General features: G+C 38.4%; 1 protein-coding gene across 1 annotated transcript in view; it reads left to right on the plus strand.

The window, feature by feature from the left end:
* Positions 1-13528, plus strand: part of LOC139630443 (vesicle-associated membrane protein-associated protein B-like) — a 28424-nt gene extending 14896 nt beyond the window's left edge. Inside the window, exons 3-6 of the mRNA XM_071493898.1 lie at positions 2141-2244; positions 5443-5523; positions 7804-7983; positions 9954-13528. Of these exons, the coding sequence (XP_071349999.1) occupies positions 2141-2244; positions 5443-5523; positions 7804-7983; positions 9954-10109 (521 nt within the window). The 3' untranslated portion in view covers positions 10110-13528. The remainder of the gene's footprint in view (positions 1-2140; positions 2245-5442; positions 5524-7803; positions 7984-9953) is intronic.
* Positions 13529-13866: the final 338 nt, after the last annotated feature.

Here is a 13866-nt window from a genome sequence, read left to right on the forward strand (position 1 = left end):
TTTGTCTGTTTTTATAAAACTGTAAATCAAATACCTTTGTGTTTGTTTGTTTTTAATGTTGGCATTTTTATCACCTTGGGCTCTAGGAAATTGCTCTGGATATTTTTAATGATTTCCTGAAATTTTATAGATGAAAAAGTCAATCAATAAAGAAAACAGCAGTGTTGTTTTTTTTTTTTTCAATTCATATTAATCAATAATATAAACCATACCATTAATAATCTTTTGCAGGCTCTGTAAGCCCTTCAAGTTAAACAGTTGGTGATAATTCTGTTGTGAGCGTCATGTCTCATGTGACAAAGTTAATTAGTGACAGGAAAGGAAAGTTTTCTTACCCCCCTCCCTCACCCTTCATTCCATTCATCATCGACAAGCAGCCGATTACCATCCTGCTTGACCGTCATGTTGACTACAATTAGCCTTTGTGAGTGTTATTAATGATTGCCCTGTATGAAGTAAGAATACTAAGTCACACCATTAGCAGAAGTAGCTTTTTGTAAAGGTGAGTTCAAAGGCTGTAAATCAAAGATAATTTACATCATTTTTCCCCTACCGTGGCTATGTTTTTTCATCTCAGGCTTTGGCTCAGGAGCTTTTCATGTTGCTCTAAGAACTTATATGCTTTCCTGCCTCCAATCTCTATTATTGTCCCCTTGGACCCTAAGGTAGATGGCCGTGCAAATTGGGTCTGACTGAAACAGGACGTTCTCAATCTGTTCGTGCCGTCTGTTTCTGGTTTGCGATATTGAACTGCCCTGATTGCTGTAATGGTGCACTACATCTCTGAGGTTTTCCACTCTAGGGAGAATTGGCATGTGCCATATATGAAAACCATCCTGATAGCTACACCGGCTTTGAAATTAGGAGGTCATTTGTTTCTAGTCAAAGCCAAAGAAACATGCCGGCATCGCAGACATAGTTGGCACTGATGTCAAAATATGCCTTTGAATTACAGAATCATTAAAAAGAGGACAAAAAGATCAGCCATCAATAGACATTTTCATCTGATCTGCACTTCGAGCCCACTTAACTTGAACACTGACATAAAAAAGTGATTGTAAATCATTGTTGCAGCCCCAAAATACCTTCTCCGTCATTGGAATGACATCAAATAACAAACCATGGGCTAAAGCGACTGATGTGGTGATGGGTTAAAGTAGTATTCCAACTCCACACCTGCTTTTTGTTAGAGTGATATGTAATGTTAAAAAAAAAAAAAAAGGCAGGGTTGGAAGCTGTTAGCAAGATTACCCCCATGGGAATTTGTAGATCTGTCAGTGTTTCGCCGTCATGGTAACATGAACGTAGAAATAAATCATCTCCACTACTTTTTTTCTGAGCAGCAGGGGCAAGCCCAGATTCTTGAACACGTGAAGGCCCTAGTTTACTGTTTAACAAATACATGGGTATTTGATACTCACTAATTCCTCTTTAATCTGAGGAGCAAACAGTAGAGTTGAGAAAGGGAAAGAGATGGAAAGTTGCTGACATAGAAGAAGTAAGGGCCTAATTGCTGGCACTCCACAAATGTTTGTTCTTGGGACAGAAGATTTTGTATTTTTTTTCCTGAGCTTCACCCACAAATCATGTTGTGTTTCTGTGTGTCCGATGCAGTTTGGATGATACTAACAAGACACTTTGACATGTTTTCCTGAGCCTCCTGATTATGAGGTTTAAAAAAGGGGGAAATAAAACTGGAGAAGTCATTACGAAACAAAATGATTATACTCATTCTGTATTGGGACGTTCTGGTCACACAGAGCACTGGTGCGTAACTTCTGTCGCTTATCATCCCCATGCATTCTCCCAATTTTTTAGCTGTTAACCGCAGACAAATAAATAAGGATTTTCTCCACAAACATGTCCACAAAAATAAGCAAAAAGTAGAGAAGAGTTTGAAAAAAACAAAGAACAATAAAGCAGAACAATATAGTCAGATTTATCATGTGAGCCCTTGGAGAGGTCCCAACCCCAGAACCACTGCCCTAAGGTATCATTTTAATAATCCTACAGAGCCTACAGATTGGCTGTGATTTTATAGCGTGCTCTTAACATTTCTTTTCATAATGGCAAAGAGGAAAATCTGTGCAGGAAAAATGTTTTCTTTCCTATGCTGACGCTGATCATTTTTCTATTTCAGTTATGCTGCAGCCTTTTGACTACGACCCCAATGAGAAGAGCAAACACAAGTTCATGGTCCAGTCCATGTTAGCACCTCCTGACATGACTGACATGGAGGGAGTGGTGAGTTTGTCTAATCTTCTTGAAATCATTTTTCACCAACATTCACTGTATCTGCAAGTCTTGCAAAGTCTTGAAAAGCATTGAAAAGCAAGAAGGTATTAAAAAGTAATTTATAATGATTTTGAATACTTTTTCTTGTCTACCAGAGACAGTAACATTAGCTGTAACTTCTTTTTTCGTATGTGATTGTGGTTGTCAGGAGATATTATACTTCTGTTCACAACCAGTGAGACTGGTTTGACAGTGGATTATGCATGCAAGAGGCATTTTAATCATATTTTATCTGTGCACAAGAGTCTCTCATCAACTTTGCCCTTAACAGCAGAGGAAATACATCTAATGAATTTAACTGTAAGGAAAGAGGCAGTTGATAGACATCTCCCCACCTGGATGAGAGCTTGCACAATGACAAACATAATGAATGTAGTTTAGTCATACCGGCATGTGTGGTCTCACAGTCATCTTTGCAGTCACTGGCCAACATACAAAAAGTAAATCATCACTAATATGCTTATAATGGTCTTAAGAATTTGGTATGCTATTGTGACACACACACACACACACAAACACACACACAAACAAACAAAATGAGCAGCAGTTACAAAAGAGATACTGTACTGAGGCAGAGCCTGAACCCCAGTGGAGTGTTGTGCAAGCCTGTGATAATAACAGAAGTTAGACTTGAAAGCAGATTTTTGAAGTTGGTTTTAAGAGCAGCACAACAGAGAGGCTCTGCAGTCCTGCTGGTAAATTTCTGTTGTTGTTTCACACAGGATGTGGAGCTGAGGGAACAATGGACAGAGCAGATCTCCCTGATAATAGTCCAGCTGTTCATGAAAATGTTAAAAATGCAGGTTGACTAGAAGCACAGTCACATTTACAGCCACAGCCTGAAGAGTAGTAATTACAAGTATTTAAATGGTATTTTGCAGTTGTGGTGTATGTTTACTGCCTAATTCCAATTCCAAGGGAGGGAGTTTAACTTTACCACTTTTCCTCTGTAGAAATGTTCATCTGGTGTGGGATTCAAACAGGCAACCTTGAGATTACAAGCCTGTAAGGCATTTTTCTCAACATTTGGCTTCTGCCCCCTAGTTTGAACAACAGCGAGATCAGAAACTTTACGTTTAACCCCTTGGACAGTCTTATACGGACTAACATATTCTACACAATTAATCAAGAAATGCTTTCTTTCCCCTCTTTTTGAGAAACAAAACATGTATAGGCTATCATTATCTAAAACTGACCTTTGGCTATCTTAGAAAACATCCATACCACATTTAGTGTCTTACAATTAATGAATCCAAAAAGTGTTAGTTAAACTGAATGCTTCAGAGTTCAGAGTCCAAATTAATGCTTTTTCTAAACTATAAAAATAGACACTAGAGTTGGTGAATTGCTGACAAGAATTGTAAAAATAAGGAGTTCAGAAAGAAATGTTTTCATCTGGTTGCTCTTAAAGAGAGAAATTAATGTTGGTCATTTATTAATACAATTCTGTGAATATTGTCTCAGACAGTACAGAAACTTTATCTTTAAAGTAATTAAATTAATGCTCCCCGACATATAATTTGCGGGATTATATGTTCATTCATTTAATCAATTGATAGGTCTGTTACTTTTGAACAAATAGACATCTAAACAGACGATTTATAACTGTATATATGAATTTATCTATATAGCACTTTATTATAACCAAGACTCAAAGAACTAATAAACAGAAAAAACTGAATAAAGGAGGCAGGAATAAAAACATCTTAATCCCACTAATTCAAAATAAAACGACAACATTATAGGGTACTGGTACTGATTTCAGTTTCCTCAAAGACAAGGCTTCAATACTTTTTCTAGGCAGTAACGTTAGCTATAAAATGTTTTTGTATGCTATTTTAGCACATACTGGCTGTAAAATCCCTTTTACACCTTATGTAAAATTTAAGTGGACCTTAAATAAATAATTTATTTTTTAGTTGGTTAATCTATCCATCCATCTTTCGCTGCTTACCCAGTTCAAGGCCGTGTTAAATTATTAAATGATGATATTATGAGGAACTATTGTCATATACAGCAGGGAAATACTTCATGTTTATGTGATATAAATGTCAATAAATTAATGCACTTTGTAAATAATTCTCGGCCTTCTCATACCTACTGCTTTTCACTGATATTTTTCATACTTTGGCCAGTATGAAACGGGTGTTAAATTGCATTCTTCTGTATGTGGTATTAAAAATGTCTTTAAAATATTTAACTTGGTTTATTCAGCATAAGTGTTTTGGCTCATTAGCCTCAGACCCAGTAACAGCAGGAGAGTTATCTGAGCTTTCTGTTCTCCTGTAAAGTGCCATTATCAGCAGTGTGCTACCTTCTTACAGTCCCTTTGTTGCTCTTACTCTGTTGTACTCCAAACCATTTCCATTTAGTCTTATTGTCTTATTTTAAATAGTCTCCACAGCAAATGGCTCAGAGGCCATATCAATAACATGTTTTTTAACAGGGTATCAACAGATTTTGAAAGGTCTTAAAAAGCAGTTCACTTCCCTCAAAAAAAGTTTTTGGTTTCATTAATAGATGTCTTGAACATTTTGTCTCCTGTAAACTTTAACATTGGTGATAGGGCCTAGCTTTTTTTGTATGTGATGGCCTCTGAAGAGACGCTATACACCTAAAAACTAAACTAAAGTGAGATTGTTGTGACAGTGGATTGTGCTGCAGGAGGCTGTTAAATCCTTTTTTGTGGAGCTTCAGTCAGACCTGTAACCAACCATTTTACTACTGCTAGCTAGAGCAGCTAGGAAGCCTTGTTGTGGACAAGTGTCAATTTCGGTAAAAACTTAAGTGAACTTAGAAAATCAAGTTCAAGACCAGCTGTTCTGGGTCCAGGTCATGTTATTTGAAATCAATTATAATACTGGGAATTATTGTCATATATGACTGGTAAGTACAAAAAAAAGTCAATACATTTTTGACCATAATAAGTAATTGTCAGCCTTAGTGTCCCTACTGGTTTTCTGTCAGTCTTTGTTCAGACTGTGAACACCATGTACTGAAAATGCATTCCATAAAAAAAATCTTAAAATGTGGGACCACTACAGAAAAACCCCGTTCAAACATGTGATGTTGAAAGATAGGTTTACATTTTGGATATTTCACTAAGCATTGCAATCTTTCCCTTTTACCTTGATCACATGAATCCAGTGGAAGGAGGCCAAGCCAGAGGAGCTGATGGACTCCAAGCTGAGATGTGTTTTTGAGATGCCAGTAGAGAATGAAAAAACGGTAAGCACATGCTCTTGCTCCTCTCTTTGTCTCATCGTGTTGGTTTCTGATGTCACTACAGATTGGAGGTCAAAGAGACTCCATCTCATTTCAAACCTAATTCTAATTTTGAGTGTGTCTTTCTTAACAGAATTATTTTATTGCTTCTTTCTGTACAGTACAGCATTTCATATTTGAGGTGCTACATTATTTATAGGGCACAATGTTTATTATTGTTTTTCAGCACTGTACCTTTTTACTGCTCTGCTGTATCCACGTGTGTCTCTGTCTCCTCTGTCCCATCCCATCCTCTTCTTTTTGCTCTTTCTCATTCTTAATATTTCCATCTTGTCTATGCTATCTCTCTTTCTCCCTGTCCTACTTTCCTCCACCTCCACCTTTCTCTTCTTGCTTCACCCACACTCTCAGGCATCAGCAGCCCTTAAGAGGGCCACTTTGTTCAGTCTCACACGCACTTTATTATTGTTTCAATTCCTCTCAGACCCCACACAACTGTAGAGGCACTATCTCGTCTTGTTATGAGCCGAGTCTACCGGCGTCATGAACACCAGGAGGGAAAAGGTCCTGTAGTAGTTGTTTTCAATTCATTATGAGCTGTGCAATACATACACATGGCTCCCAGTCAGCACTGTGGTCCACAGAGTCCGTTAGACAGAGATAATGCTGATAGAAACTAGCTTGATCCACTTATGAAAGGCACCCCTGGGTGAACTCTTCTACAAACAGAGAGATAGGAGGTACGGAACAAGCATAAAACCTTGCAAAGAGGCTGGAGCACATTTGATGGTTATGCAGCACAGACTTTCTTCCATAAGCTGATGTTGTGGCACAAACAGGCCTTCTTCAGGGTTTAAAGACTAAATTAAATTAAATCATATTTAAAGCTTCTGAGGCAATGAATCAAATCTTACAGAGATGTATACACACTGTGTAGGAACCACAGCACATATATCCTTCAACATTACATATAGTTAACAGTATATCTGGGTAGATTTCATAACAACGGATGACTGTTATTGATATTATTATTATATAAAGAACATAACCCAATATAGATACACGTAATAAGTATAAATATATAAGGAATATAGAAAGTAGATCAATAGATAAATACTTTCTCAGTACAATTTGACAGTAGAAAATTCAGAAAATTTGATGTTGTGAAGAATGTTATAAATAAAATTGTGGTACAAAATGTAAATGAGAGGAGCAATGCATAAACACAATGTCACTAACCCTGACTATATAAAAGTATAAAGACAAACAACAGGGTTACCCAAGTAGCACATGACAAAAAGCAGTGCCAGCTATGAAAGGTGCAATATGCATACAGTGGGGTCCATATAAGGCTGGGCTAAGGTGAAAACAGAAATCATAAATATTATGTAACCGCATCTAGTCTTATTATATGAATGTTTAAATAATGAAACTCTGCGAATGGTGGACGATAAATATAGTCATAATATATTAAACAGGTCATATAATGAAATAAAATAACACTAAACAAGGCCCATCTATAAATGCTCTGCCACATATAAAAATAAATCACAATGAGCTCATCATCTAGTGCATACCGTATGTATATATGGTATGTGCATAGCTATATATCGTCTAGTGTGTATAGGCAATAGGCTTCTCTCTGTTTGAGTCTGGCTATGATATCTTGTCTTTCGGAGAGATTTTGACATGTTCGGTAGCTGTAAAACATGACGTAGCTACTGATCTGTGGTTTACTTTCATATAATGACGGGCAATAGCATAGTCCTCCTTATGCCAAAAGGCTGGTTTATGTTCTGCAGCATGTAATTCAAAGCTCTCTTTGTTTGGCCTACATAAGCCATGCCACATGATCATCTCAGCAAATAAATTGCACTAGTAGTATTCCAATTTATGAAGCTATTAATCTCCTTTTATTTTTCCCCTGAGGGGTAAAAGATGACTTTGCTGTTGAAGGTATTATCACAGTGCACACTGATAGTTTTTATGCTTGTTCACTGCCTAAGGTTTTTTAGACGTCTTGTGCAGTTGAACAAACCTCCCTATACTTTTGAGCGTGCTGGCTTCACAATGGACTGTAGAGCTAGAAAGCTCCAGATGAGGCTCCGTGTTCCTGTGGGCTTCTGTGTTCCATAAATGCTGTACATGAAAGTCTGCAAGCCCCAAAATCTAAACTATGCCTGTGTGCCAGCCAAGCCATTGCACAGAATTACCACAGAAACATTTCAGCCACAACAGTCTACATATTGCGTTATAACTCATGCCTCTGTAACCCACTTACAGCATGACATGGAGTCCAACAAGATGATGTCGTCCAGCTTGCTGAAGTCAGAGTCATCTGCGCTGCCTGCAAAGTCAATGAGCTCCACCCTTGATGATGGGGAAGTAAAGAAGATCATGGAGGAGTGTAAGAGGCTGCAGATGGAGGCTCAGAGGCTACGGGAAGAAAACAAACAGATCAGGGTGAGTGAGATAAGTCGAGGACCATAGTCAGTTAATTTTTTTACCGTTCATTTTGCTTTATTTTTCTTTTCAGTGGTTCACTAAAGATACAGGTACCCCTTTAGTGTCCCTGTCAGAGATAATAAAAGGTGTGCTGGGTTTCCCCAAGAAATTTTTGTTAAGTGGAGGTGGTGAACCACTGATCATACAAATCAGCTGTTCAATGTGAACTTTAAACTATGTTCAAATGGGTGCAGAGTCTTTTAGATAAAACCGTTTGTCCACCAGGTAATTATCAAACCAACTTTTCTTTTTTAATTGCTACAATCAATCACCTGCTGAGCTGAATAAGCCAGATTCTGATTCATCTTGTTATCTGTGTTCGACGACGGTTTAAACAATCAGCTCATTCATTAAATCTGTGATCTTTGCTGTACCATGTAGTGCCACTGCTCGTGTTCCTTTTGATTAATCAACCAATCATTTGGTCTAGAAAACATCAGAAACATGTGCAGATGCCTTTTATATATTTAAAATACACCGTTCCACCCAATGGACCTATACTGGACTCAGTCTTCACAAACCTTGACAAATTATTCATTGTCTGGAAGCTCTAAGTCAACTGATTCTGTTTGTGCAAAGTATTTTAGGATCCCGCATCACTGCAACAGCTGTCAGAGGAAAACTGGCTCAGACTTGTGGCTAGAGTTGAAGAACAGTAACCTTTTTAATTTTATGCACTGTTTTTAAATGTTGAGTTTACTATCCTAGGAGGATGCTAAAACCAGTGTGTTTTTGGTATTTTGGTATTGCAAAAAATGAGTGAAATTACTCAATTATCAAAAATCTTAATAAATAATTAACAAATAATCAACTAGAGCTACAACTATGGACCATTTCAATTTTAAATACATTGAAAAAATGTTAAAAAATAGCGGGAAAATGTTCATTGGTCGCAAAGAAAAGCAGCAAATCTTCATATTAGAAACGTTGGAACTAATCGTTTGAGTTTTGCTTCAAAAAAATTACTAAAACGATTAATAGATTATCAAAATATTTGTCATTTAATTTTCTGATTCCCCCACTAATATGTGCTGTACTTTTAATCTTGTAACATCTGGTTTAGTTCAAACAATCAGTGTAGCTTCAGGCTTGGATCAAAGACAGGAGGGAAGTGTTACTCCAATGAATGAACAAAAACAAAAACCTCCCTTCATTTCAATCATCAAAATTTGCAGATGACATCACTGAACAACCAGAGGCTAATTTGTGTTTCTTGATTATTTTTGTACTGATTGATGTTCACAATCAAGATAAGCAAATTAAGGGGAAATTTGAGTCACACAAAGTTGTTCTTCCAAACGCTCTGCAGTGTCCTCCACCCTTTGCAGTATTTCTTTGAACAGACAGTAACTCAAGATTGAGGTTTGCATTAAGTGAAACTGCTCATATCTATAATCACTGTCAGACCTCAGGGTTCGATGCTCGTAAAGCAGTTGTGCAGATCAATGGGTGTGCCATCAATCACACCGATCAATAAAGTAAAGTTTCAAATTGGGCTTTGTTAAGGTTTGGTTGGAAATCACAGACAGCCCCTCAAACACCACCACCACCTCCTCCCCTTTGAGTTCTTGCCAGAGGCAGAACGACTGTTGGCTGCTCCTGCGGCTTAGATTAAACTAACAGAGAGCCCCCCTCACCCGCTGCTGGGAAATGAAGTGTGTTAAAGCTTGGCGCCTTCTGCAGTCCTCAGGGGATTGGGTCAGATGAAGATCTGGATAAAAGATCCTATTTCTTTGAGCTAATAAATAAATACTGCCTCATCGCGTTGACTGATTGACAAACTGACCGTCTCTTTTCCCCATGTTGTCTTTTTTCATCTCCATTTGCTATTTCACTCTCCCACCACCACCACCCCTCTTCCTCTTCCCACACACTTCCCCTCTTTCATCTTTTCCCAATTATTTCCTCTCCACTCCTCCCCGTTTCAGGAGGACGATGGTCTGCGGATGAGGAAGAGTAACATGATGTCATCTCAGCACCCCTCAGTTGGCATGAAGAAAGAGGAAGGGTTGAGCGCTCGCACGGTGGCCCTCATCATGCTTTTCTTTGTGGTGGGCGTCATCGTGGGCAAGTTGGTCTTGTAGAGCACAGAGAAGTTCGGTTGGCCGCAGCATGCTTTCGGGGGATGAAAACAAATCACAGAATGTGGTATTTTGGATCAGAAAACGCCATATCCGCTGGGTGGGGGGTGGTACAAGTTTTGATTCAGTCTAATTTATGTAAAAAAAAATTTCAAAGGTAATGTATGAGGAAAAAAGAAAAAATAATCTTATGAACAAACCTACTGTTACAGGTCTTGCCTCTACGTAATCATCACATAATCATTCTGGCCCTCTTCCCAAAGTTTCATGTATACAGATGACTGGTTCTGTGGGTGGGGGGTAATGGAAACATGACTTAATGCTAGTGATTCAGACCAATGGATTTTCTAACACTGGCGAGGTAGTGTTGGTGCGACTGAGTCAGTTTGCAATTGTGTGAATGTCATTTTAGTGTATCGGTGTTTCTTTTTCTAAATGACAGAGGCCAGATCTTATGTATATGTATACGTAATCCCCCCCACTGTACAGTATATCCAGGTGTTCCTTCCAGCTAAACCCCCTTTAAGGAAGGGATTTACCAGAGAGATGATCCACAAAGTCGGGGTTTCACACAGGGCTATCAAACTGACTCCTCCAATCAGAGGCTTTGTAAAATCGGCTTGTCTTTGATTGTAGAACCTTGATCGGTGTATGAAACACTATACCATAGGTATTTTCTTTCCTTGTGTCCTTTTGATTTTCAGTCTACCTTATTCCTGCCACCTGTCACTAGATATTCACCACATCCCTGGTTGTCAGAGGGGGATGTTTGATTGCATGCGTTCACACTGAGTGTTGCATCTGGACTTTTGAATCTAATTTAATTGCTTTTATAATGGTGATAATAATAATATGTCATTCGGCTGTAGGTTTGCACAACTACATTTTTCGGATTTTCTTTTTCTCTCTTTTCTGTTTTCTTGCATTTTTATGATTTCAAGAAATTTTTTTGTTGTTAGGGTTGATGAATTTAAGAATATTGCAGCTACCTGAAATGAGATGTGTAGGATAAGATCGTTTCTGTAACTGTTCTCCAGATGAAAGCCTTGCCTTGTGACCTGTTTGGGCAAGTTATTCTCAGGCCAAGACGGAAGTATATATAAAGTACATTAACATATATATACATACATAAACACACGGAAAGCATGCATACATATAGTGAGAAACCACAAATGGACAGAAGGTGCACGTAGAAGCGAATGCTTTTTGTTTTTTCCTGAACATCAACACCACCAAGGTCCTGTTACTGTGTCCTAACAAAGGGACCTTGTTTTCCTCTGTTTTCCTACTGAGCCATACATTTGTCGACGTTCTGTTTTGTTTGGGCAAATGTATGTCAGAGATCAACTCAGTTGCTGTGTCTCAAATCACATACTTCCATACTCACACTCATTCTACTACATAGTGGAGGGGGAGGGACCACCAATGTATTTTCAAGTTTGTGGAAATGGTCGCTGTGGAAGGAGGACACGTTGTCTGCGCCAATCAGGGGTCATGTTAAACAAATATTTTTCAATCACTGACCTAATTTTTTTAAACAGTGACGGAAAATCTGAAGTCTCATTATGTGGGTGCTGACAGTGTGCTGAAGAGGCCGTATATGGACCGTATATGTGACTACTACAGGTCACAGGAGTGCGGGTGCAGAAGGAGCACGTGCTGCAGGATTTCCTCCTGGTGAAGTGATTGCTTGCAGGATCAAAAAATTCCACATTCAGAGAGTCTTGCCTACTTCTGATCAATTCCCTGGGAAAAACATTCCCCAACTTCAAAAATCTGTCTGAAGTGTTGCTGGTAATTCTAGTCTCCAGTGTGGCAGCAGAGTGCACATTTGGCCTTCAGAATAAAATTATTGCCATGACAAATTCATCTGTCCGAGGCAAAGATGCAAAACCTATTGACAGTGGCTTTTGCAGCAGTCTCCCTAGATACATTTTGTTGCGCTTAAATGAGCACCCAGTTTAAGTCCATGGTTCAGGTTCTTTTTACAACCCTGATGGACAATGAAAAAGTCTAACGCAACCTCTGGAGCTGATGGCCGGCTGCTTCATGTGACACACATCCATGTTGCATGAAACAGTGGCCACACACAGGAAAGTAAAAAGTAAATTCTTAAATCATGTGCAAAGAAGCCGGCTGAAATTTTGGTGGGGTGATAATCGCGATCAAATGATGTGATCATCATCTCCGCAAAATGCACAATGGCAGTGTTTGATTTGAGACAACACTACCCTGTCCAAATTCACGCACTACGCCAGTGAGTATAGTATACTACATGTGAGTGTATTGTGAGTGTCCAATTTGAGACACAGCAAGTTGTTTAAGCTGGCTGCTGCAGTTCTCAACTGCTGTTCATTTTGCTGTTTTTTTTTTTTCTGTTTTTCTTTCACTCCACTGCAGGCCTTTGCTCGGTTTTTGGTGTTTGTTCAGCATTTATCTGTTGCTTATTTATGTTATATCCTCACTGCATTTGAAGTTGTGTTAATTTTTAATGCACTAAGGTTAAGAGTGTTTCTCCTATGATCTTCCTGCAGCTTATAATTTTTTTTTTCTCAAGCAAGAGAAAAAAAGAATACAGCCTAACTATAACCTTGAGGGGATCACATGATGGCATTGTACTGTTCCAGAGCCAATCGTTATTTTTGTGTCAAAAATAAACAAAAGAAAAACATACTCAAATTGTTTCATCTACAAATTTGCATATTGAAGAAAAAAAGCAGTGGAGAGTGTCTTTGCATTATTTGAAGAAAATTTATCCCAGTGTATCCACATAAGATGAGTAAGCAGGAGTGTATTCCCCTTTACTAAACTGAAATAAAAAAAAAAAAATTGCAAAACTCCACCATCTTTTCATTTCAAGCAAAGATGATGATAGATTTGGCTGGCAGGTAAGAGCTGAAAATGAACATGAACGTGTGTTTCTTCTGTATCTCTGTAAAGTTGTTGGGTTGAGGATGACTTGCTGCTTAGAGGGAGGGCAGAGCAGACCTGAGCTACAGTCCCATTTTGGGTTGTCGGGGCCTGGGTCACACGGTACTTACAGGAAATTCTTCTTGTTCAGTGAATCCTGGTTGGAGTATCAGAACATTTTACACAAGGAAAATACTTCCAAGTACCAGAATATACTGGCACATCACTGTTGATACTCCAAGTAGGATTAAAGAAACAAAAATAATGACATGTAAATACTAATGGATCCAGACCCAGTTGTAAAACACACTACACTGACCTGTCCTGGAGTCTCTGACCATCACCGTGATCTATTTAAGCAGTCGGGAAACTGTTTTGTATGTATATAAATAAATAAATAAGTCTATCTGAGAAGATTAATATTCCTCGTCAAATAGTCTCTCTGGTGTATAAAAACAACCCAACCTGGTTGGACTATGTAGCATCTTAATAAATTAAATGAATAAAGCCCATACCTAATTGTGTGAAGTCATTTCCTGTTAGGCACTCAGGGTGCAAGGTGTTTTTTTCCATTACTACAATGGTGACCCCAAAAATCGTGGAAAGAAGTGAAAGAAATTGAGGTTTTCATTTTGATACATCTTGTGCAGCGCTTCTTAAAGTTCAGGTCATTTCACACACATTGTTGTGTGATCTCACATTTGCACAGAGGTTGAGTACATGTGTTCTCAGGATGAACAAAGTATTCTGAATAAGAACAGTTATAGAAAAGGCTGTTTGTGTCCAATTGTGAAAAAAAAAAAGCTTGAAGGAAAGATGAAGAAAGTAAAGGCAGCTCAGGTCCATCTGG

This window comes from Trachinotus anak, unplaced genomic scaffold (assembly GCF_046630095.1).
Source record: "Trachinotus anak isolate AG129_WGS33_773 ecotype Australia unplaced genomic scaffold, CSIRO_AGI_Tana_v1 ptg000013l, whole genome shotgun sequence".
Lineage (NCBI taxonomy): Eukaryota > Metazoa > Chordata > Actinopteri > Carangiformes > Carangidae > Trachinotus > Trachinotus anak.